At 47.7% G+C, this 21,287-nt stretch overlaps 1 protein-coding gene across 3 annotated transcripts in view; it reads left to right on the top strand.

Annotated features, from left to right (window-relative positions):
* Positions 1-440: 440 nt before the first annotated feature.
* The window catches only part of ARNT2 (aryl hydrocarbon receptor nuclear translocator 2), a 192,157-nt gene continuing 171,310 nt past the window's right edge, over positions 441-21,287 (top strand). For 2 of the 3 annotated variants that reach the window (XM_040257409.1, XM_040257408.1), the window contains exon 1: positions 441-498. In XM_040257409.1, coding sequence (XP_040113343.1) covers positions 468-498 — 31 coding nt within the window. In that variant the 5' untranslated portion in view covers positions 441-467. Of the gene's footprint in view, positions 499-13,334; positions 13,421-21,287 lie in introns of those variants that run through there. The other variant, XM_040257411.1, reaches the window with a different exon arrangement.

The raw sequence follows: 21,287 nt of genomic DNA, 5'->3' as shown, positions 1-21,287 counted from the left end.
AGCTGTGTCCGGGACCCCCGGAATGGGGGTGGGCAGGGGGAGACTCGGACCCGGAGAGCGGGGAGGGGGCGCGCCTCCAGCCCGAGCCTGGGCACCTGCGCGGCCCCGAGGGGGCGGCCCCCGACTCGGGGGTCCGGCCGCCCGCCGCCCCAAGTCTCGCGGTGCTGCGGCCCGGCCGGGGGAGCGGCGGCCGGGCGCCCCCCGCGTGTGACAAAGGCTGAGGCCGGAGAAGGAGGCCGGGGAGGGGGCGGAGGCGACAGAGGCGGGGGCGCGGGCGGCCGGGCGGCGGGAGAGCGCGGAGCAGCGCCCGCCCGCGCCGTCCTTTGTGTGGAGGCGGAGGGGCGGCGGAGGGGAGGCGGCGGTGGCGCCTGGGCCTGCGCCGGCCGCGCTTGCCCCGGGGGGCGCCCGGCTCCGCGCCGCCCCCGCTCCGCGCCCCCGCCCGGCGCGCGCCCAGCCTTCCGAGCAAGATGGCAACCCCGGCGGCCGTCAACCCTCCGGGTGAGTAGCGGCCGCGGGCCCCGCCGCAACCCGCGGGCCCTGCCGGGGGACGGAGCGGGCCGGAGGGGCTGGGCGCGCCGAGCGCCCCCGGGGACGCGGAGCAGGGGAGCTCGACACCCCCATCCCCGGGTGGGGTGAGGGGGGGGCGCTGTCATTCTGCGCGGCAGCCTCAGCCTCAGCACCAACTCCAGGATCTCCATCCCAGTCTCTGCCCATCCCGGTCTCGGGGATGCGTCCCCTCCGATCCGCGGGCGGCGCACGCCGGCCTCGCATCCCTGGGAACAAGCAGCGCCTGTCCGGGATCCCCTGAAGTTCCGAAAATACCCACCTTCGCCTTCCCTATCCAGCGCCTTTTTCTCTTCCGGCCCCGGCCCCTGTAGCATCAGGCGTCAGCCGGTCCGGACGGGTAGGAGGGTACAGCGCTGACGAAGGGAAAAGTTCGGAGCCAGGATTCAACAGGGTGGAACTCCGGGATGGTCCCCTCAAGCTCTGGTCCTTTGATCCCCTGGCGGCTAGCTACTGTGTGTCCCCATATTTAATGGACACACATGCACACAGCCTGTAGAAACAGCGTGGAGAAGCCCAGGCCAATTCAACGTCCTCTGCTTTATAAGGCTGACCAGCTCCCAGGGTGCGGTCTATGATAACTCTGCTTACTGGGCAAATTTCAAAAAAATGAGACGAGGTCCTGATCAAGTGGGAATAACGACATGGTTTGGAATAGTAGCAGAGAAATTCTATTGTGTTTGGAGAAATGCTCTACCTTGTGAATAGGACGGCCGGAAAGGTGTCCGAGAATGGAAGGGCGGACAGCTGGGCTTACTGCTACAAAGTTTTGGGTGCTGTGCAGTGACTGCTATGGCCGTGGCGTGGTGTTCGGCCCCTGTGGAGGTTGCGGGGGAGTCAGACAGAGGCCAGCCCTCGGGGAATTCCTGGTAGCCGGAGGTCGTAGGGTGGAGGCGGGGGGCGGGCCCGCGGGTGTCGGGGGCGGCGAACACACGCAGTGTCTAGCAAAGAAAAAAAAAAAGTTAGAAAGGAAGGATCCCTTCCATCTGAAGTGGTAAGACAAAGCTTTTGGAGACTGGGCACTTTAGAACTGGACTTTGAAGAGTTGGAACACAGACCCAGGTGCCAAAGCCACTTGCAGGTGGAAGGGATGGTGTGAGTCACGGCGGACTTACTCTGAGCATGCGCAGATGCAGTGAGTGTTGGGGCCGAGCGGTTTGGCAGTGACCAGATTTTAGAGTAGGAGGAGAAGGGGACAACAGAGGATGTGATGGTTGGATGACATTACCGACTCAATGGACATCAGTCTGAGCAAACTCCAGGAGATAGTGAAGGACAGGAAAGCTGGGCCTGGTGCAATTCATGGGGTCACAAAGAGTTGGACAGGACTGAACAACAACAAGGCTTTAGAGTGGACAGACTGAGGAGTATGGATTCCCTCATTGCACATTAAGAGTATTCTCTATGATATTGCCCAAGGAAGTTACATGATCACAGTGCTTCTGGAAGATTAATTTGTTAGCTCAGGTTTGAGGTAACATAGGAATGAGGGAGCAAGACTGGAAACAGAGAGGCCTGGTTGAGATGAGGCAGGTGCTGGGGAGGAGAGACTTAGTGGTCCTGGCTTGGGACACAGAGAGGAAGGACAGTACTGTTGGGAGGGTGGAGGAGCTCAGACTTGCACCTCTTAGATTAGGGGTAAGCCTAAAGGAGACACAGACACAGAGGTGAGGAGCCTGAGTAGCTCCAAGGACGGAGGTTCCGTTTGCAGAAATAGGGAGTCTAGGAAGAACAGATGAGTCTCCCGTCCAGATGCTGAGTTTGAAAACAGCTTTGCCAGTTTGCTTGTGATTGAAGCCTGCAAGTTCAACCTGTTCAGCTACTTAAAAATCAATGTTAAGTTGATGGATTTAAATGTTATATTAGGAAAAGCAAAGGATGTTAAATGAGGATATTTTAGTCCAATATAGGTTTATAATGGAAGTAGGAATAAAATCAGAGGCAATGTACATTAATATATGTAGGCTATGGGGTTTCCCCAGTGGCAACCCACTCAAGTATTCTTGCCTGGAGAATCCTGTGGACAGAGGAGCCTGGTGGGCCATGGTCCGTGGGATCCCAACGAGTCGGACACGACTGAGCAGCTGAGCATGCATGCGTATACACACACACATGCATGCATACATACATACACAGCATAACATTGCTGTTTAATACATTTTGTGTATCACATTGTTCCGTGAGCCAAATGCAATAAATACAAGGCAACTGCCAGCCTTGGCCGAGCTGAGCACATGACTGCCTGTGCCTTAGACTTTGGAACACTTGAACTGTGCAAGTGCAGGGAGTTGTTTTTATTATTTATAAACAATAGATGGGGAAACAATGGAAACAGTGTCAGACTTTATTTTTTGGGGCTCCAAAATCACTGCAGATGGTGACTTCAGCCATGAAATTAAAAGACGCTTACTCCTTAGAAGAAAAGTTATGACCAACCTAGATAGCATGTTGAAAAGCAGAGACATTACTTTGCCAACAAAGGTCCGTCTAGTCAAGGCTATGGTTTTTCCAGTGGTCATGTATGGATGTGAGAGTTGGACTGTGAAGAAGGCTGAGTGCCGAAGAATTGATGCTTTTGAACTGTGGTGTTGGAGAAGACTCTTGAGAGTCCCTTGGATTGTAAGGAGATCCAACCAGTCCATTCTGAAGGAGATCAGCCCTGGGATTTCTTTGGAAGGAATGATGCTAAAGCTGAAACTCCAGTACTCTGGCCACCTCATGCAAAGAGTTGACTCATTGGAAAAGACTCTGATACGGGGAGGGATTGGGGGCAGGAGGAGAAGGGGACTACAGAGGATGAGATGGCTGGATGGCATCACTGACTCAATGGCCGTGAGTCTGAGTGAACTCCGGGAGTTGGTGATGGACAGGGAGGCCTGGCGTGCTGCGATTCATGGGGTCGCAAAGAGTCGGACACGACTGAGCAACTGAACTGAACTGAACTGAGCTGAATTTGCTTGCTAGAGACAGTGAGTGTCTGTCTTTTCTCTCTTGGCAGTGATACCAGAGATACTGAGCATGATGAGATCTTCCCAAGGGAAAATTTCTTTAGGTGGCTAACTTTTCTCTTACTCACCCATCTTTCCTTTAAAAAAAGAAATTATTTGTTTGGCTGTGCCAGGTCTCAGTTGGGCACTGAGGATCTTAAGTCTTTTTTGCAGCATGCAGGATCTTTAGTGGCGGCATGTGGGATCTAGTTCCCTAACCAGGGGTCGAACCCTCGTCCCCTGCATGGGGAGCACAGAGTCTTAGCCACTGGACCACCAGGGAAGTCCCTCACCTGCCTTTTCTCTGAATGACCCTCCGAGATAACCCTCAGGTCTGTGGAACAAGTTGTTTTCGCAACCCTGTGAATCTTGCACTTCTCTGGGGAAAGGGTGTATTTCCTAAGGGAAACAACTAAAGGTTAGAGCCCAGAGACAGGTTGCAGATTTCTCTGGCAGTTTACAACCAAGAGAGGCAAGGTGCCTGAGCTGGGTACCCAGAGTCCACCTGTCCTAGGCACGAGTCACATGATGCTTCTTTGAATGCCCCCTCCTCCTTCCAGCTCACCTCTCTCTCCAGATGTTGTTGTTTTGCCAAGAATAAGAGCTTAGTAAACACAGACAAGTGGACTGGGAGGCACCCGGTTTTTTTCTAATGTTTATCTCTGTTCAGGGTACCAGGTGACAGGCCATCACTTCCCCACCCCACCCACTTGTTCCTTTTTTTTCCAGTTGAGCCCTGCAGACCAGCAGACCCATTTGCAGTGACACTTGTCTGTGCGTATGGTAGGGGCACTCTGGGGACCAGGTAATATAAAGTTGGAATCGTCCTAGTTTCGTGTATTCAGGAGATCTGAGCCAGGTTCACACTCTAACCATCTGCCCCTTCTAGGTGCCCTGTTTCGGTTTTGGATTCTACCAATTACTCAGAGAGGAGGAGTGGTCTTTGGAGCAGGATGGGTTTGGCCTCCCGGTCTTCTCATGGTATCTGCCACCGTAGTCCGTGGGTTTAGCTCCCATCTCCTGGGGTCCCGACCCCTCCCTGCTGCTGCTGCTTAGTTGCTTGTTTGTCTCTGACTGGTTTTGACCCCATGGACTGTAGCCCACCAGGCTCCTCTGTCCATGGGATTCTCCAGGCAAGAATAATGGAGTGGGTTGCCATGCCCTCATCCAGAGGATCTTCCCAACCCAGGAATCAAACTGTGTCTCCTGCTTTGGCAGGCAAGTGAGCCACTGGGGACCCCTCCCTACTTCTAGGTCATTTGCAGTCCCTGTCTTGGTTGCTGATACTATGGCAGTGGCTGATTTTTTAAAAATTTATTATTATTATTTTATTTTTGGCTGCACTAGGTCTTCATTGCCGGGTGGGGGCTTTCTCTAGTTGTGGCACCTGGGCTTAGTTGCTGCATGGCATGTGGGATCTTAGTTCCCCACCCAGGGATAAAACTCAGGTTCCCTGCACTGGAATTCTTAGATTCTTAACCACTGGACCGCCAGGGAAGTCCCACGTCTAGTGTCTTTACACACTGCATTTCATGGTATTTAGAAGACTGTTGATGGCAAGATCAGTTCAGTTCAATTCAGTCACTCAGTCATGTCTGACTCTTCACGACCCCATGGACTGCAGCACGCCAGGCCTCCCTGTCCATTACCAACTCCCGGAGCTTACTCAAACTCATGTCCATTGAGCCTGTGATGCAATCCAACCATCTCATCCTCTGACATCCCCTTTTCTTCCTGCCTTCAGTCCTTTCCAGCATCAGAGTCTTTTCAAATGAGTCAGCTCTTCACATCAGGTGGCCAAAGTATTGGAGTTTCAGCTTCAACATCAGTCCTTCCAATGAACACCCAGGACCGATCTCCTTTAGGATGGACTGGTTGGATCTCCTTGCAGTCCAAGGGACTCTCAAAAGTCTTCTCCAACACCACAGTTCAAAAGCATCAATTCTTGGGTGCTCAATTTTCTTTGTAGTCCAACTCTTACATCCATAGATGACCACTGGAAAAACCATAGCTTTGACTAGACGGATCTTTTGTTGGCAGAGTAATGTTTCTGCTTTTTAATATGCTATCTAGCTTGGTCATAACTTTCTTTCCAAGGAGTAAGTGTCTTTTAATTTCATGGCTGCAGTCACCATCTGCAGTGATTTTGGAGCCCAAAAAATAAAGTCAGCCACTGTTTCCATTGTTTCCCCATCTATTTGCCATGAAGTGATGGGACCAGATACCATGATCTTAGTGTTCTGAATGTTGAGTTTAAGCCAACTTTTTCACTCTCCTCTTTCACTTTCATCAAGAGGCTCTTTAGTTTTTCTTCACTTTCTGCCATAGGTGTGGTGTCATCTGCATATCTGAGGTTATTGATATTTCTCCCAACAATCTTGATTTCAGCTTGTGTTTCATCCAGCCCAGCGTTTCTCATGATATACTCTGCATATAAGTTAAATAAGCAGGGTGACAGTATACAGCCCTGATGTACTCCTTTCCCAATTTGGAACCAATCTGTTGTTCCATGTCCAGTTCTAACTGTTGCTTCCTGACCTGCATACAGATTTCTCAGGAGGCAGGTGAGGTGGTCTGGGATTCCCATCTCTTTAAGAACTTTCCACAGTTCGTTGTGATCCACATAGTCAAAAGCTTTGGCATAGTCAATAAAGCAGAAGTAAATGTTTTTTTGGAACTCTCTCACTTTTTCAGTGATCCAACGGATGTTAGCAATTTGATCTCTCGTTCCTCTGCCTTTTCTAAATCTACCTTGAACATCTGGAATTTCACGGTTCATGTACTGTTGAAGCCTGGCTTGGAGAATTTTGAGCATTACTTTGCTAGCGTGTGAGATGAGTGCAATTGTGTGGTAGTTTGAGCTTTCTTTGGCATTGCATTTCTTTGGGATGATGGCAAGATACATCATTATTTTATGAGCTGCCAAGAAAGAAAACTAGCTAATTCAGCTCTGACATACTATCAATTGTTAAATGCTCCTCCATTTCAGTGATGTTTTAGACAATTGCATTTAGAACCAGTGAAATACCATGCCTTAATAAAAAGTCAGTTTTGCTTCCTGACCACTTGTAGGCAAAACAAATGGTCTTTTTTTTTTTTCAAATAAAAAATCTATATAAAGTGTACCCTTTCAGCATCTGTCAGGGAGCCTAGTGATGAACCAATACCCTTTTAGCTTCTATCAAAAAACAGGAGTGAAATCTGAAAAAGAGATATAGTTATTTCTCCGTCATGATTTATTGAGCAACTAGTATGTGTCAGTTGCTAGGTGCTGTGCTAGCTTGAAGTTGGGAAGAGCTGGGCTGGTTTGAGGATCCAGAAGAGCCCAGGGTGGCCAGAGGACAGTGGGTGAGCAGGGGTGACGGTGATGTGGGAGGTTGGAGAAGGGGGTAGAAGCCACTCGTGGGAGGCATGGATTGGGATAAGGGGTTGAGATTTGATGCTAAGAGCAATAGAGAGCTTGGGGGGTCTTGAGCAGTGAGGGTACGTGGTACCACCTGCAGTGACTGCTGTATGGAGAGTGGACTGGACGGAGGCAAGAGGAGAAGCCAGCATCCCGTTAGAGCTTGTTGACATGGACAAGGGCGGTGGTGAGCATGGAGGGAAGGGGATGGAGTTGAGATCTATTTGGAAGCCAGACTGCTCTGCTGAGCAGCTGCAGAGACACCAGTTATATCCTTGGCCACATTGCCTGCAGCAGCCCTTCTTTTGGGTTGGCACCATATATGGTGTGGGGTTGGGAGAAAGAACAGTTGAGTTTGACTCCTAACACTTGGGTGGTAGGAGATGATGGGGATATAGTGAGGTGCATGTGGCCGTGGGGTGTCCATGAGGCTCCTGCGCTTAGCACTGGGGTGGAGGTGCCTTGGAGACACTGTGGGGGGAGCGGCTGGGAAGGCCATGGGTTTGAGCAACCAGGGCTGGAGATGTAAGTGAAAAGTGGTGTTTGCCAGCCTCTCAGCAGCTTCTCTAAGCCCTTTCCTTGAGGGATGTGAGCTCCCCGAGAGTGGAACACCTGGGCCACATCCCCTGAGCCCCCCAGTATCACTTCCATAACTGCCTCATCCGCGGCCTGTGCTGAGATCCGTGGGGAAGTCACTTCTGTATCTTTTCCAGAACTACAACTCCAGTGTGAGTGTCAGCTGAGTGCTGGGCTGTCCTTAGGAAAGGAGCATGCAGTAGACTTGCCTGGAGTGACCCACTGCATGGGGAGCCGAGGACGTCCTCATACAGGAGTAGGTAGAGCCGCTGTCATGCAGGTCAAGCTGGTGGACTAGCTGCACACACAGAACTTGTCCAGTGAAGAAAAGCAGGGTCTCCCACTTCTTGTCAAGCCCTCTCCCACTTGAGGGCTTTAGCCTGTGCTGCTGTGTTCTCTTCTGAGGATGAAGAACTGCTCACCTGTCCTTCCTGCTGTCTCCTGCCCACTCCCCACCACCTAACCATTTTCCCCCATGCCACTCCTTTTGTTTCCTTCTGGTCTCAGCTTGAATTCTTACTCCATTGGAAGAGGTTCTCCTGATCCCTTTATCAGTGGCTCAGTGATAAAGAATCCGCCTGCCAGTGCAGGAGGCCGGGGTTCGATCCCTGGGTTGGTAAGATCCCTTGGAGAAGGAAATGGAAAGAAATCCCACTCCAGCATTCTCACCTAGGAAATCCCTTGGACAGAGGAGCCTGGCGGGCTCCAGTCCATGGGGCCACAAAGAGTCAAACATGACTTAGCGACTAAACCACCACCACCACCACCACCACCGCAGAAGAACAGGTCAGACTGGTAGCAGCCTGGGGACCAACTGGTGGTCTCGAAAGACCCGTATCCCCACCAGGTTCCCTGTGGAAATCCCACAAGGTGCTCCCCTTCCCAGCCTTCTGCTCTGGGTATGAAACTGCTGCTGTGTCTTGTGTGACCACCAGCAGTCACAGATAAGGCCCCCTGGGCTGGTTCTCATTCACCTGCCTCCCCCACCCCGCCCACCTAGGGGTTGACATGGGTCTCAGGAAGGCGGCATTGAGGACTACTGGCTCTGCAGTTGGAAGCGAGGCCCTTTGCAGATAAGCAGAGCTTGCATGGTTTTCCAGACTGTGACAATTGGGCCATTTTCCGGAGAAATTCATAGAAAAGCAAAAATGTTCACCAGTAATTTTGGACATCGTGTAGGGCATTTTTTACTCCTCTGGTTATGTTGTGAGGGCCGCTGAGCAGAGCCTGGAGGGGGTCTTCTCCCTGCATCCTTCTGAGGATTTGGCTTCTTTCTTCCCCATAATCACTTTTTCCCTGAATACAACAAGAAAGATAATGCATGGATTATAAGAAATTTGGAAAATACACGAAAGTGTTAAGATAGTTCTCCTACCCACTATTAATATTTTTGCATATGTTGTTACAGACTTTAAAAAACATTAGAAATTAATACAAAATGGAGTTTTAGTGTATATTACATATTATATATTGTAAATTAATTCTATGTTGGAATAAAATACACAGTTTGCCATTTCCTTCTCCAGGGGATTTTCCCAACTCAGGGATGGAACGAATGTCTCCTGCATTGGCAGGTGGATTCTTTACTGCTGAGCCACCAGGGAAGCATTTTATTCCTAGTTATTACCAGGTGCTATTCTCTTTCTTATTTGAAGAGACTCTGACTGAGCCAAGTGGCAGAGCATCTAAGAACCCAGACACGGGGGCCCAGAGATGTGTCCATACAGTGCTTATGAGCTGCGGGGGGGCATTCCTGGTTGTCACAATACCAGGGTGGGTGGGAAGGTGGGGGGGAGGTGGCATCTTGGGAGTGGTGGCCAGGGATGCTGGCAAACATCCTCCAGAGCACAGGGCAGCTCCCATCACAAAGAATGATCCAGCCCTAAGGGTCACCAGTGGGAGGCTGGGAAACCCCGGTCTACAGGGACAGGACTTCTCCTGGGTCTCTGGGCAGTGGCCACTGGGAAAGGAACCTGAGAGTTACAAAGAGGCTGGCCCCCGAGGCCGCCACTTCAGAATAAGAAACCACGATGGCTTTAGAAACAAGACGGTGCTTTTCGGAAAATTATGATATCCACAGTGAAAGTTAATTTAAATGTGAAATAACAGAACTGCATGATTTTTTTATTATTATTTTTAGAACAGCATTGCTCTTTCTATCACATCAGCAAGTTTGAAATGAGGCCTCGTCTGGGTTCATTTGCCATAATTTGATATGCTTGATGGATTCCAAGCCCCCCAAAGAATGAAATGAATGAATGTGATCAAGGATCACAGCTGTGTTCTTTCTCTTTGAAAGCATTTCAGACCAGAAAACTTCTAATTCGGTTCAGCTAGCCTTCCCTGGGCACCCCTCTGCCCCCCTGTACTGGGTTCTGGGCGGGTAGAGAGATTCTGAGTGAAATAGGTTGGCTGCACTGTGTGTACAGCTGGTCTCCTCAACAGGCAGTATTGGGACAGTCTTATGGCAATGACCGGTGGACTTTTACGGACAGCCGAGAATGTGGACCCCCACCAGCTCCTCCTGAAGGTCAGAGAGAGAGAGAGTTACAGGAATGGCTTAGAACAGGGGCCCCCAACCTCTGGGATCTAATGCCTAATGATCTGAGGTGGAGCTGATGTAATAATAATAGAAATAAGTGAGTGAAGTGAAAGTCGCTCATCGTGTCCTACTCTTTGCGACCCCGTGGACTGTAGCCCACCAGGCTCCTCTGTCCATGGGATTCTCCAGGCAAGAATACTGGAGTGGGTTGCCATTCCCTTCTCCAGGGCATCTTCCTGACCCAGGGATTGAACCCAGGTCTCCTGCATTGCAGACGAATTATTTATTATCTGAGCCACCAAATGTAAGGCACTTGAATCATCCCCAAACCATCCCCTCTACCCCTCTCCCTGTCTGTAGAAAAATTGTCTTCCATGAATCCAGTTCCCGGTGCCAAAAAGTGTGGGGACCGCTGGCTTGAGGGTGCACAGCTCATTTTAGCACCAGAGTGTATGCTTTTTCCTAACGTCAGCCTCACAAACCACAGGTCTCTATTTTCTGCTGCCCGCCCAGCATCTCCGTCCACGTGTCCCCCTCATTTTGCAAAGCCAGTACCCCCTCCCCAGGTCCCCTGCAGCAGTGAATGGCATCACTCTCCATTTGCTGGTCCAAGCCTGACATTAATTATTTTAATTGCTTATCCACCTAATTAAGCAAATATTAATTGAATGCCAACTGTGCATGCACAGCAGTGTGCAAAGCCAGGCGTGGTCCCCACGCCCACGGAGATCCCTGCGGGGAGAACTGGTTGTTTATTAAAGAGTCATGAGCAGGAGGGTATTATTAAAGTAAGTATTAGGGGAAAAAGGTGTCTTTGTATCCAGATGCAATAGGAAGCCATTGAAGTGTTGTGAGCAGGAGGCGAATTTTGAAAAGACCTCTCTGGCTGTTGAATCAGGCCTACAGGCTGAGGGCGTCCTTCCCCATGGTCCAGGGAGGGGACTTCAGAGGCCCTCTCTAGGTGGCAGTGGACATGGAGAGAAGCAGGTGAACCCCTGAGATGAAGCCAGCAGAACCAGATCAGAACCAGATGATGCATCAGATGGAGCTGATGAGTGCGGCAGTGGCCAGGTTCCTGGTTCAGTCCCTGGAAAGGCAGGGTGCCATTTCCCAAGACAGAGGTTGTTGATGAAGTCCCATTGTTTGCGGGTATTTTGGTGGAAGGGGCAGGGAGGTGATGGATTCAGTCCTGGACCTGTTGAGTCTAAGGCATCAAGAGTTCAAGGCAGGTAGGTGGGGCTTTGCCAGAAACCCCAGGTTGCTTCATTTCGCTTAGAGCTGAGACTTTCTTTCCACTGCAGGAGCCTCCGTATTAGGGGCTTCCCACATGGTTCAGTGGTAAGGAATCTGCCTGCTAAAGCAGGCAACATGGGTCAGGAAGCTCCCTTGCAGAAGGAAATGACAACCCACTCCAGTATTCTTGCCTGGGAAATGCCATGGATAGAGTAGCCTGGTGGGCTGTAGTCCATGGGGTAGCAGAAGAGTTGGAAACAACTTAGCAATTAAACTACAACAACATCTCTAATATTATTGAATGGATGGATGGTTTGGTCACCCAGTCTCCCACATTTAAAACCAATGCAAAGCAGCGTGACCATGACAAGGTTCGTTTTTTTGTTTTTAGTAACTTTTATGCTGCAATAATCACAGGCTTACAGTAACGTCTTGAGAAGACTACAGAACTCCTGTATTCCCATCATCTAGATTCCTTAAGTGTTAACATTCAGGTTTGTTTCATCAGTTTCTTTAGTTTTTTTTTCCTCTATTTTCTGAACAGTTTAATACCTGGTAGACAAAAATGAAAATGAAAGTGTTAATAGCTCAGTCGAGTCTGACTCTTTTGTGACCCCGTGGACTGTAGCCCACCAGGCTTGTCTGTCCATGGAATTCTCCGGGCAAGAATACTAAAGTGGGTTGCCATTTCCTTCTTCAGGGGATCTTTCCAACCCAGGGATCGAACCTGGGCCTCATTTTAATTCTAAACACTTGAATGTGTGTAAACTGAAAATAAGTACATCCTTCTACAGAACTGCGACTTATGAGCAAGATCAGGAAGTTGGCATTCATATAACAGTATATTCTAAACTGCAGACCTTATTCATATTTTACCAGTTGTTCTTCATAGCCCAAACCATTTTCTTGGCTCTAGGTTTAATCTAGGGTGACAACTTATGATGCCTCTTTAGTCTCCTATATTTAACTGCTCCTTTAATAACTGCTCTGGTTCCCCAACCCTGCCCGCACCACCCCCACCACCCATAACATTTTTACTGAGTACAGGCCAGTCACTTTGTAAAATATCCCACAATCTGGTTTTGTTTGATGTTGCTGCATGATGACCTTGGGATTGTGCTTTTAAACTTGTCTGTTATCAAGGACACAACAAAAGTGATGTTATATCACAAGGCTGTTTTTAGCAGGCATTACTTAAAAAGCAAGTCTCTGGGTTGATAAGTCAAGGTCCTGTGCAGACAAGGCTAAGCAAAGGTGATCAGTGGTTCCGGATGCCCTTTCCTGTGTAGATGCAGAGAGTGTGTTAGCTGCTCAGTCGTGTCTGACTCTTTGTGACCCCATGGACCGTAGCTCGGCAGGCTCCTCTGTCCGTGGAATTCTCCAGGCAAGAATACTGGAGTGGGTAACCATTACTTTCTCCAGGGAATCTTCCTGACCCAGGGATCAAATCTGGATCTCCTGCATTGCAGGCAGGTTCTTTACCATCTGAGCCACCTGGGAAACCCTTCCCTGTGTGCTCGGCAAACTTCTGTGGGTTCTATACACCATATATAGGCAGCTTCAGGTGTTCCTTGTCAAGTACAAGTCCCAGGTTTTTTTTTTTTTTTTTCTATTTTTTAAAGACTGTAAGGGTAACATTTTCCTAAATAAGTATCGACTTCATTTGACAAATAATTATAATCTAACTGTGTAAGGATTATCATATCTCTAATAAAGTCAATAGGGAGTTGAAGGGTTTAATTACCAACTTTCCTGACATACAAATTGGAAAGCTTTTCAGGGAAGTTGCTCATGTGGAATTCCTGAAACGTGTTGCAATTAACAGATCTCCATTCAAACAGTAATTAGTGTATGATTTGACCTGTTCTTTGTGGCTGATGCTTATCTAGGGTTAGAGAGGTATTTGTGTTTATTTTAGGAAGTGAATTTGCTGCTTTTTTTTTTTTTTTTCTGGCTGCACTATGTATGGAATCCTCCACATCTTACACTGAAAGTATGGAGTGTTAACCACTGGACCATGAAGGAAGTCTGCTGCTGCTTCTACGGTCCATTTAAAAACACATTTGCATTTACTGTAACTTCCTAAAGAAAGACCCGGTAAATCAGATTTGGGGGGTGAGTAATTTGCCTGCAGAAACTTGCCGAGTTTTTCCCAAGGTCTGAGAATTCCCCCTCCTCGCTCTCTCCTCTCTGCTCCCTTCCCTCTCCTGTCTCCTTCCTTCTTTCTTCCTCCCTCTATCTCTTTCTCCTCCACCTCTTCCTTTCTTCCATTTGTTCTCCCTCCCTTATCCTTCTCTCCCTCCTCACTCCCACTTCTCTTTCATCAAAGACCGAAAAGAACCAGACAGGGTGGAAATGTTCAGATCATGTTCATGCTGGGTCATCTTGCTGCAGGTATGTAAAAACCCAGACTCTGACTGTGTGAGTGGTGACAATGTAAACACCATCTGCTGGGAGATGGTACAGGTGAGGGCCTCCGTCTTCCCATCTGTAAAATACGCTGAATTCTCCATCCAGCACTGAGTGTACTGTGTGCTCAGAATTCAGAGATGAGGACACTGCCCCCTGGGGTTGAGACAGGCCACAGCCGACCTGGTGTCCGTGGTTTGTGGGCTGGCTGGTTCCCCCCTCGTTTCCACTGCTTCCTTAACTGTATAGTGGGGCTCCTCACTGGGCTTTGATGAGGATTAGATGGTTCTACTTAAGAACTTTGGGGATGAGGCTTGGCACATGGTAAACACTGGCTCAGAAGGGCCTTTGCTCCTTGTCGGGACATGGAACACAGCACAGGGTTCAGGAGTGAAGGACAGCTTTCCAGCTGGGCAGGGAAAACTTGGGGAGCAAATAACCAAATGCGCTTATGAAAGAGATGGGGTTCTTGTGCAGTAGGCAGTCTGGGTTGCTGGGGCTCTTCTATGCACGTGGGGGTCATTAGCTGTCCGTGCTCCAGTACTCCTCCTCCCAGGCTCAGGGCAGAGAAAGCCCTGGGAAGAAGGCCATCAGCCGTGGCGGCAGTCCCCGCCCCAACCCTGCTGGACTCCGGCTTTCCCCTCCTGTTGTGCTGTGGCTGTCCTTCCTGCCATCCCTCCCTGTTTGCTAGACTTCCTGCCTCGGTCATGTCCCTGAGTGCAGACCAGTTCATAATGCCCTGTCACCCTCCTTTCTCCTCCCTCACTGGCATAGTAGGGTGGGGGGAGGGTCCCACCACCCTAAGACGAGTCTCCCTCCTGCCCCCTCCATCCTCTAGACAGACTGTGATGGGCTCCCCACCCAGGAGGGTCCCCCGTTGAATGCCCAGGGCTGCTGCAATTGCAAACATTATACCTGGATGCCTGGAAGTTGCCGCTGCAGGCAGTGGCTTGGCACTCTCTCCCACCCTGTCTCCTTCCACCTCTTAAACCTGGCTTCACTGGGCCTCAGGCTGCATCCTAAGACGTTTCAATTTCACAAACACTTTGTGGACAGAATAGGCATTAGAACGTGTGTCTTTTTAAATTTATTCATTCATCTTCATGGATTCAACCGGTATTCATTAACTCTCTGCCTTTTATTAATCATGGTGCTTAAGTGCTGGGATTATCCTGGTTAGAAAGCACAGCACACTCTGTGCTGTTGAGCATCCACAGTCGGCTCTGTTGAGCATCCACAGTCTCCATCCATAGCCTGCTAGCAGCCGCCCTTCCCTTGATCATTCAGGCTGGGTATTCTGGTCCTTTCCCAGAGCATAGGCGCTGTTGTGCCTATTGACCACTAGGTGGCGCAGCCACACAGGTAGCTCAGTAACTGGAATTAGACCTGCTAGTTAATACCCAGTGCTGGCGAGAACTAGCCTCTAGCCCAGTTCTAGAGGCTCTGCCCATAGGCGGTAGTCAAGTCCGAGGGAGGTTGGCCTGGCATTTGTATTTCTTTATTTTTAAAGAAAATTTAAAATTTATTTATTTATTTATTTATTTGGCTCTGCCAGGTCTTAGTTGCAGTGCTCAGGATCTTTAGTTGCGGTGTGCAAGCTTTTAGTTGCAGAATGTGGGATCTAGTTCCCTGACCAGGGATGGAACTTGGGCTCCTTGTTCCAGTGGCTAAGACATCTGTTAGTAAGATGCAGACCTCCTGGCTTGATTCTCTATCTCTTCTCTCATTCCCCGGCTCCTTGATTGTTTTCTGTGTAGGGGGTATATTTCTTTAGAAAACAAACCTTCAGTCTCATTCCTTGGGAGAAATGTCAGCCCGTTGGCATAAGGGGTTAGAAGTTTGTTATTATCATTAAGGGGGTGGTATTGGGAAGGTAGAGAGGATGAGGCGTATGTCATTGTGCTGCCTTTAATTGGAAAATGGTGGCTTTTCTTTTCTTTTTCTTTTTTGGACTGTGCTGCACTTCATGTGGGATCTGGCAGTTCCCCAGCCAGGGACTGAACCTGCTGCATTGGAAGCTTGGAGTCTTAACCACTGGACCACTAGGGAAGTCCCAGAACATAATGGCTTTTAAAAGAAGCATCTAGGTTCACTTTTTCTTTTAAAAGATTTTCTAATTGGGTAAAACAACAGAAGCCAAACTATACCATTATGTACTACTATTTACAATTGGGAAAAAGTGATTTAAAGGTTTGAAAATAGAAGGACCAGCCTTGGTGTATCAGGCCAGTGCAGACAGACAGAAAGCTGTGGTCACAATGTTAAAATGAAATTATTGTCAAAACATCTAACGGTAAGAAGAAATTATTACCCTGTGATTTGTTGGTTTTGATCTTAATGCACCAAACAACATTTTATAATTGATATGAATTTCTTATCACTTGCAGTGAACACCCATCTTATTGCTTTATTTTTAGCCATCCAATTAAACCTGCCTTATCCCTTCCAGCTGGCTGTTGGAACATCCAGTTTCATGTTTCCTGGGGAATACGAGCCCCATCCTTGGCCATTTGTGACACCTTTGGCCCTTACAGCACTCAGGAGATTTGGAAACAGGCTGTCTATTGTTTAGTTCAGGTGGGCCATCAGGAACTTACAGTGCCAAAAAATAAGCAAAATTAGGAAACTGGTGGATGAATTACTTATTTATTGTTAACGCGTAGTTTGATAGTCTTTGTTTCCTAATCCAGAAAACTGAGTCCCTTTATTGGGACCATTTATATGTACAGACTTATTTCTACCACTTTTTTTCCTTTTTGTCCCACTTTTTCTTTTTCTTCCTCCCTCCTTTATTTTATTGGAGATGAGGGTCATATTTACCATTCTGTTCTTTCTTGCTCTGCTAGTTTGGGGGTCATATATAGTATGCGTGTTAATTACCACTTTGGAAGCATGATTATGCACACTCAACAGACTTTAGTAATACTGAATGGCCTAGCATCACTTCAGATCACCCCATGAAGCACATGCTAGTATTATTTACTTATAGTCAATACATATTTATATTTATTCTGTGTTCATTACTCTCTTTGCTCAGTAAAGCAACGAGAGTCCTCCTTGTGCCCGAGACCTTCCATTTGGGGTTACTTTGGTTTCCTTATCTGTAAAATGGAATAATAACAAATACCTACCTTCAGGAGCAGGTGAGGTGAGCTGTTGAAATGAGACGATGGATGTAAGGTGTTTAGCGGTGTTTAGCAGTGTGCTGGACAGTGTCTGTGCTCAGTATGTGTTAGCTCTGCCTATCATTGGAGTCATTCTGGCTCCGAGGACCATTTCCACAGGGATCTGAGAAATGATTTGTAATGGATCTGAGCAATGGCAGCCTTGAGCAGTAAGCATGGAAGCACACAGCAACTCCTAACACTGGGAACACAAACCTGTCAAAGCAACGAGTCCCATGATCTTTTATGTCACATGTCCTTTTCAGTGTCTACTGAGATAAACTCAGGTTCTTTTTTTTTTTTTTTACTTATTTAAGCTATTAATAGATCTCCTAATGGTGAATTATCTGCATCTTCCTGGAATAAAAGGAACATGGTAACACTGCATGGTTCTTTTAATATTATTATTGTAAGATAATGCTGGATTTGATTTACTGAGATTTTATTTAGGGATTTTCCATCCATATTAACGAGTGAGGTGTTTTTGCAAATACAGAATTTGCAGTGTAGTCGGTGAAGTGTGCTTGTCAAATAATTCATATATACAGATTACAAATATTCATTGCGTCTGTGAGAGAAGAAGGAGAAAGAGGGGAGGGGAAAGGAGAGAAGGAGGAGGGGAAAAAAGAAAGACGGGGAAGATGAAGCAGGGGAGGAGGGGGGGCAGGGAAAAGAGGAGAGTAGGAAGAAGAGGAAGGAGAGGAGATGCAGAGAAAAGGAAGTCACGATATATTTGTCAGGATTATTTCGCTCTCAAAAGACATCCCAGAGACTTCCCCGGTGGTCCAGTGGTTAAGACTTCACCTTTTAGTTCAGGGGCTATGGGTTCGATCTCTGGTCAGGGACCTAAGATCCCACATGCCTGGCAGTCAAAGAACCAAAACTATAAAATAGAAGCAATATTGTAACAGATTCAATAAAGACATTAAAAATGATCCACATCAAAAAAAAAAAATCTAAAAAAAAAAAAAAAAAGACAGCCCAATTCAAACCAAACAGTAATTGTTCCTAAAGTTAAGATAGCCAGGTGGGCATTTGGCTTCAGGTAAAGATCCAGAGGTGCTAGCACTATACCTTTCACCCTGTGTATCTTCACTAGGTCCTGTTACTCTCCCTCCTGGTATTGGTTTTAATCTCAGGCAGAATCCCCCTAGTGCTGGTGATGTTACATCTCATCAGCGAAACTCCAGCAGAAGTCAGATGACATTGCTGAGCCAGGATCTCTTACCAGGGCATGAAGTGCTCTGAACAGACCTGGGCATTTGCCCACCTTTGGGAAGGAGAAAGAAAGACTCTCTGTCCAAAGGGAGTCTCCATCACAGCTTTCGATGTTTTATCTGGCCTCACCTTGTCTTGACTTTAACATATCTGGCTCTGTGTTTACAGGTCTTTTCTATTTTTACTTTTTGGCTGTGCTCCATCTGTATTGCAGCGCGTGGGCTTCACAGTTGTGGCACTTGGGCTCTGTAGTTGAGGTGTATGCATTTGGGTCCCACTTGAGCCACACAGACTATGAATGGAAGGGGGGACATACCTGAGATGTCACTGAATTGAAGAAGGGGACGTCGGGACAGGCAGTACCAGACATTCTGGATTATCCCTAATTGATCAGGTGCTTTTGTATGTCCCAGGTTTCAGTTACTTCATTTGGCTTGCACAAAACTCCCATGAAGTTTTTATAAAATACTGTCTAAACTATTTATTTATTTATTTTAGGCTGTGCTGGGTCTTCTTGCTGTGTGCAGGCTTTCTCTAGTTGCGGTAAGCAGGGGCTACACTTCTTGGCGGTGTGTGGGCTTCTCATTGCGGTGGCTTCTCTTGTTGCGAAGCATGGGCTCTAGGGTGATTGGGCTTCAGTAATTGCCCCACAGCATGTGGGATCTTCCCGGACCAGGGATCAAACCCACGTCCCCTCCGTTGGCAGGCAGATTCTTAACCTCTGGACCAGCAGGGAAGCTCCCATGAAGTTTTATTTGATATCATCTTCCTCCCCGTATTTATGGAGGAGATGCTCAGAAGCGTTCCCATTTCGGCAAGACGACTGAGTGGGACAGTCAGTCCTGAACGAGGACTCCTCTCCCTCAGTGGGGCTGCATCTCCAGTCAGGATGGCCCGTGCCTCCTCTTCCAGAGTATCCTCTCGGCAAGCCACCACTTGGGTCCCTCCTGGCTTTACCACAGCATCGTCTCGTCTGTAACAGTCAGGTGAAGTCTACCTGCAGGCGCAAGACAAAATGCCGGTACCCTTACTGCTTCACTGTCACCTAGAACCTTTCCTTTTCAGTTGTCTGAGTCATAATTTTCCTTTGGTCGATTGATAAAGAAACTTTTACTTTTTTCCTCCCAAACAGCCCTGAAAAAACCAAACAGGCCAACAAAGAATGGATTTGTAGAAGCTCACAAACTCAGGCTTCCAGGCACAACTGAAGCCCAGAATCTCTGCCTCAGAGATGTGAATGTGGAGCTCTCTGTTTATGGTGGCTTCCAGGAACCTGACACGAACTTTGTCAAATTCCTTGTGCAAAGCAAATCTTATTTTGCAGCACAAAGTGCTCAAGTTGGAGAGTCACATAAGACATATAGCAAATGAGTTGTTAAAGTAAAAATGTATCACAAAGGTATTTTCACAAAGTACCTGGGATTATTAATCCATATCTAGTTGCTCTTAACCAAAATTTGACACATTGGGGTTTTTTTGCTTAGTAGTCCATATCGAGTTGCTCTTAACCAAAATTTGACACATTGGGTTTTTTTGCTTAATAGTATATTCTCTAGGGGACCCAGGGATTGAACCTGGGTCTCCTGCATTGCAGGCAGATTCTTTACTGTCTGAGACACCAGGGATGCCCATTCAGGGTCTGCTTAGAGTAGCCTTGCTTCTGTCAAGATTAACATAAATGAGATAAGATGAAGATGAACAGGTACTCAGAACAGGGACTTGAGCCTTTAAATAGCTCAAGACAAACAAGAATGTCCTTCCTGGGAGCCTGAAATGCTGTGTAGTCATTGACTTTTTAAATGGATAGACTTCGTGCTTTTGCACATGTGGCTCTCTGAATGGCTGTTTTAAACTCTGAAGTCCTAATGGGCACGTTTCTTTTCCACTCTTTCCCATGAAGATGGCTAAATCAGTAGTATCTCTACAGGCTGACCCCTGAGGATCCTGATCCTTGTTGTTTATTTGCTCAGTCATGTCTGACTCTTTGTGACCCCATGGACTGTAGCCCGCCAGGCCCCTCTGTCCATGGAATTCGCCAGCCAAGAATACTGGAGTGGGTTGCCATTCTCTTCTCCAGGAAATCTTCCTGACCCAGGGATTGAACCAGGTCAAAGGTCTCCTACATTGTTCTTTACCATCTGAGCCACCAGGTAAGCCCATGATCTCTATTTCAGGTTCCCTAGTCCATCCATGAGGCTCAGTTGAACTAAGTACTTTAGAACTGGAGGTTTATCATTTTATTGGTATATGTATAAAAGAGAAAAGATGAAAATGCGATTAATTGCCTCGCTCCTTCTGTGGCCAGGAAGGTAGATTCTTGAGGTCTGTGCTTCTTCTCAAGATAAATGTTGGTTTTTTACTGGTAGCTTCTAACAGCTCCTAGGTCATGCTGGTTGCCGTATTTCCTTTTTAAAAAAAAAATTTTTTTTTTCTTGTGGACCATTTTTTAAAAGGATTCCCAGGTGGCTCATTGGTAAAGAATATGCCTGCAATATAGGCAGTACAGGAGACTCGGGTTCAATCCTTCGGTCTCAAAGATCCCCTGGAGAAATAAATGGCAACTCACTCCAGTATTCTTGCTGGGAAAATCCCATGGACAGAGGAGCCTGGCAGGCTACAGTCCATGGGATCACAAAGAGTAGAACCTGACTGAGTGACTGAGCAACTGAGCACATTTTTTTTTAAAGTTTTTATTGAATTTGTTACAATATTGTTTCTGTTTTATATTTTGAGGGTCTTTAGCTTTGAGGCATGTGGGATCTTAGCTCTCCGATCAGGGGTCAAACCTGCACCTCCTGCATTGCAAGGTGAAGTCTTAACCCCTGGACTGCCAGGAAAGTCCTCTTGTCCCCATATTTTCTACTTTGAGCATAGCTGGACAAGTAGAGTTGGGTTTTAGGATATCATTTTAGAGAAGACGTAAAACAGCGATCATAGGAGCTCCAGGCTGCCACCAGAATTTAGTTCCTCTCAATTTTCTTTCAATCAGAGCAAAACCCAACTTCTTAATGGCGCCTTTCTCCCGAGGCTACTACATAGGAGGGGCAGGGCCAAGGAAAGAAAAGATTTGGTGAACACAAGGGTGTGGTCATCAGTCGTTGGGTGATTTTCTCTCCTTCTTCACGAAGAGGAACAAAGTTGTCACTTCTCCTAACCTAGTTAAATTATCTTGTTTATTTTTTAAAAGAATA

Source organism: Oryx dammah, unplaced genomic scaffold (assembly GCF_014754425.2).
Source record: "Oryx dammah isolate SB20612 unplaced genomic scaffold, SCBI_Odam_1.1 HiC_scaffold_16, whole genome shotgun sequence".
Taxonomy (NCBI): Eukaryota; Metazoa; Chordata; class Mammalia; order Artiodactyla; family Bovidae; genus Oryx; species Oryx dammah.
The sequence above is the reverse complement of the archived record's forward strand: the minus strand, read 5'-3'. Positions and strand labels throughout refer to the sequence as shown.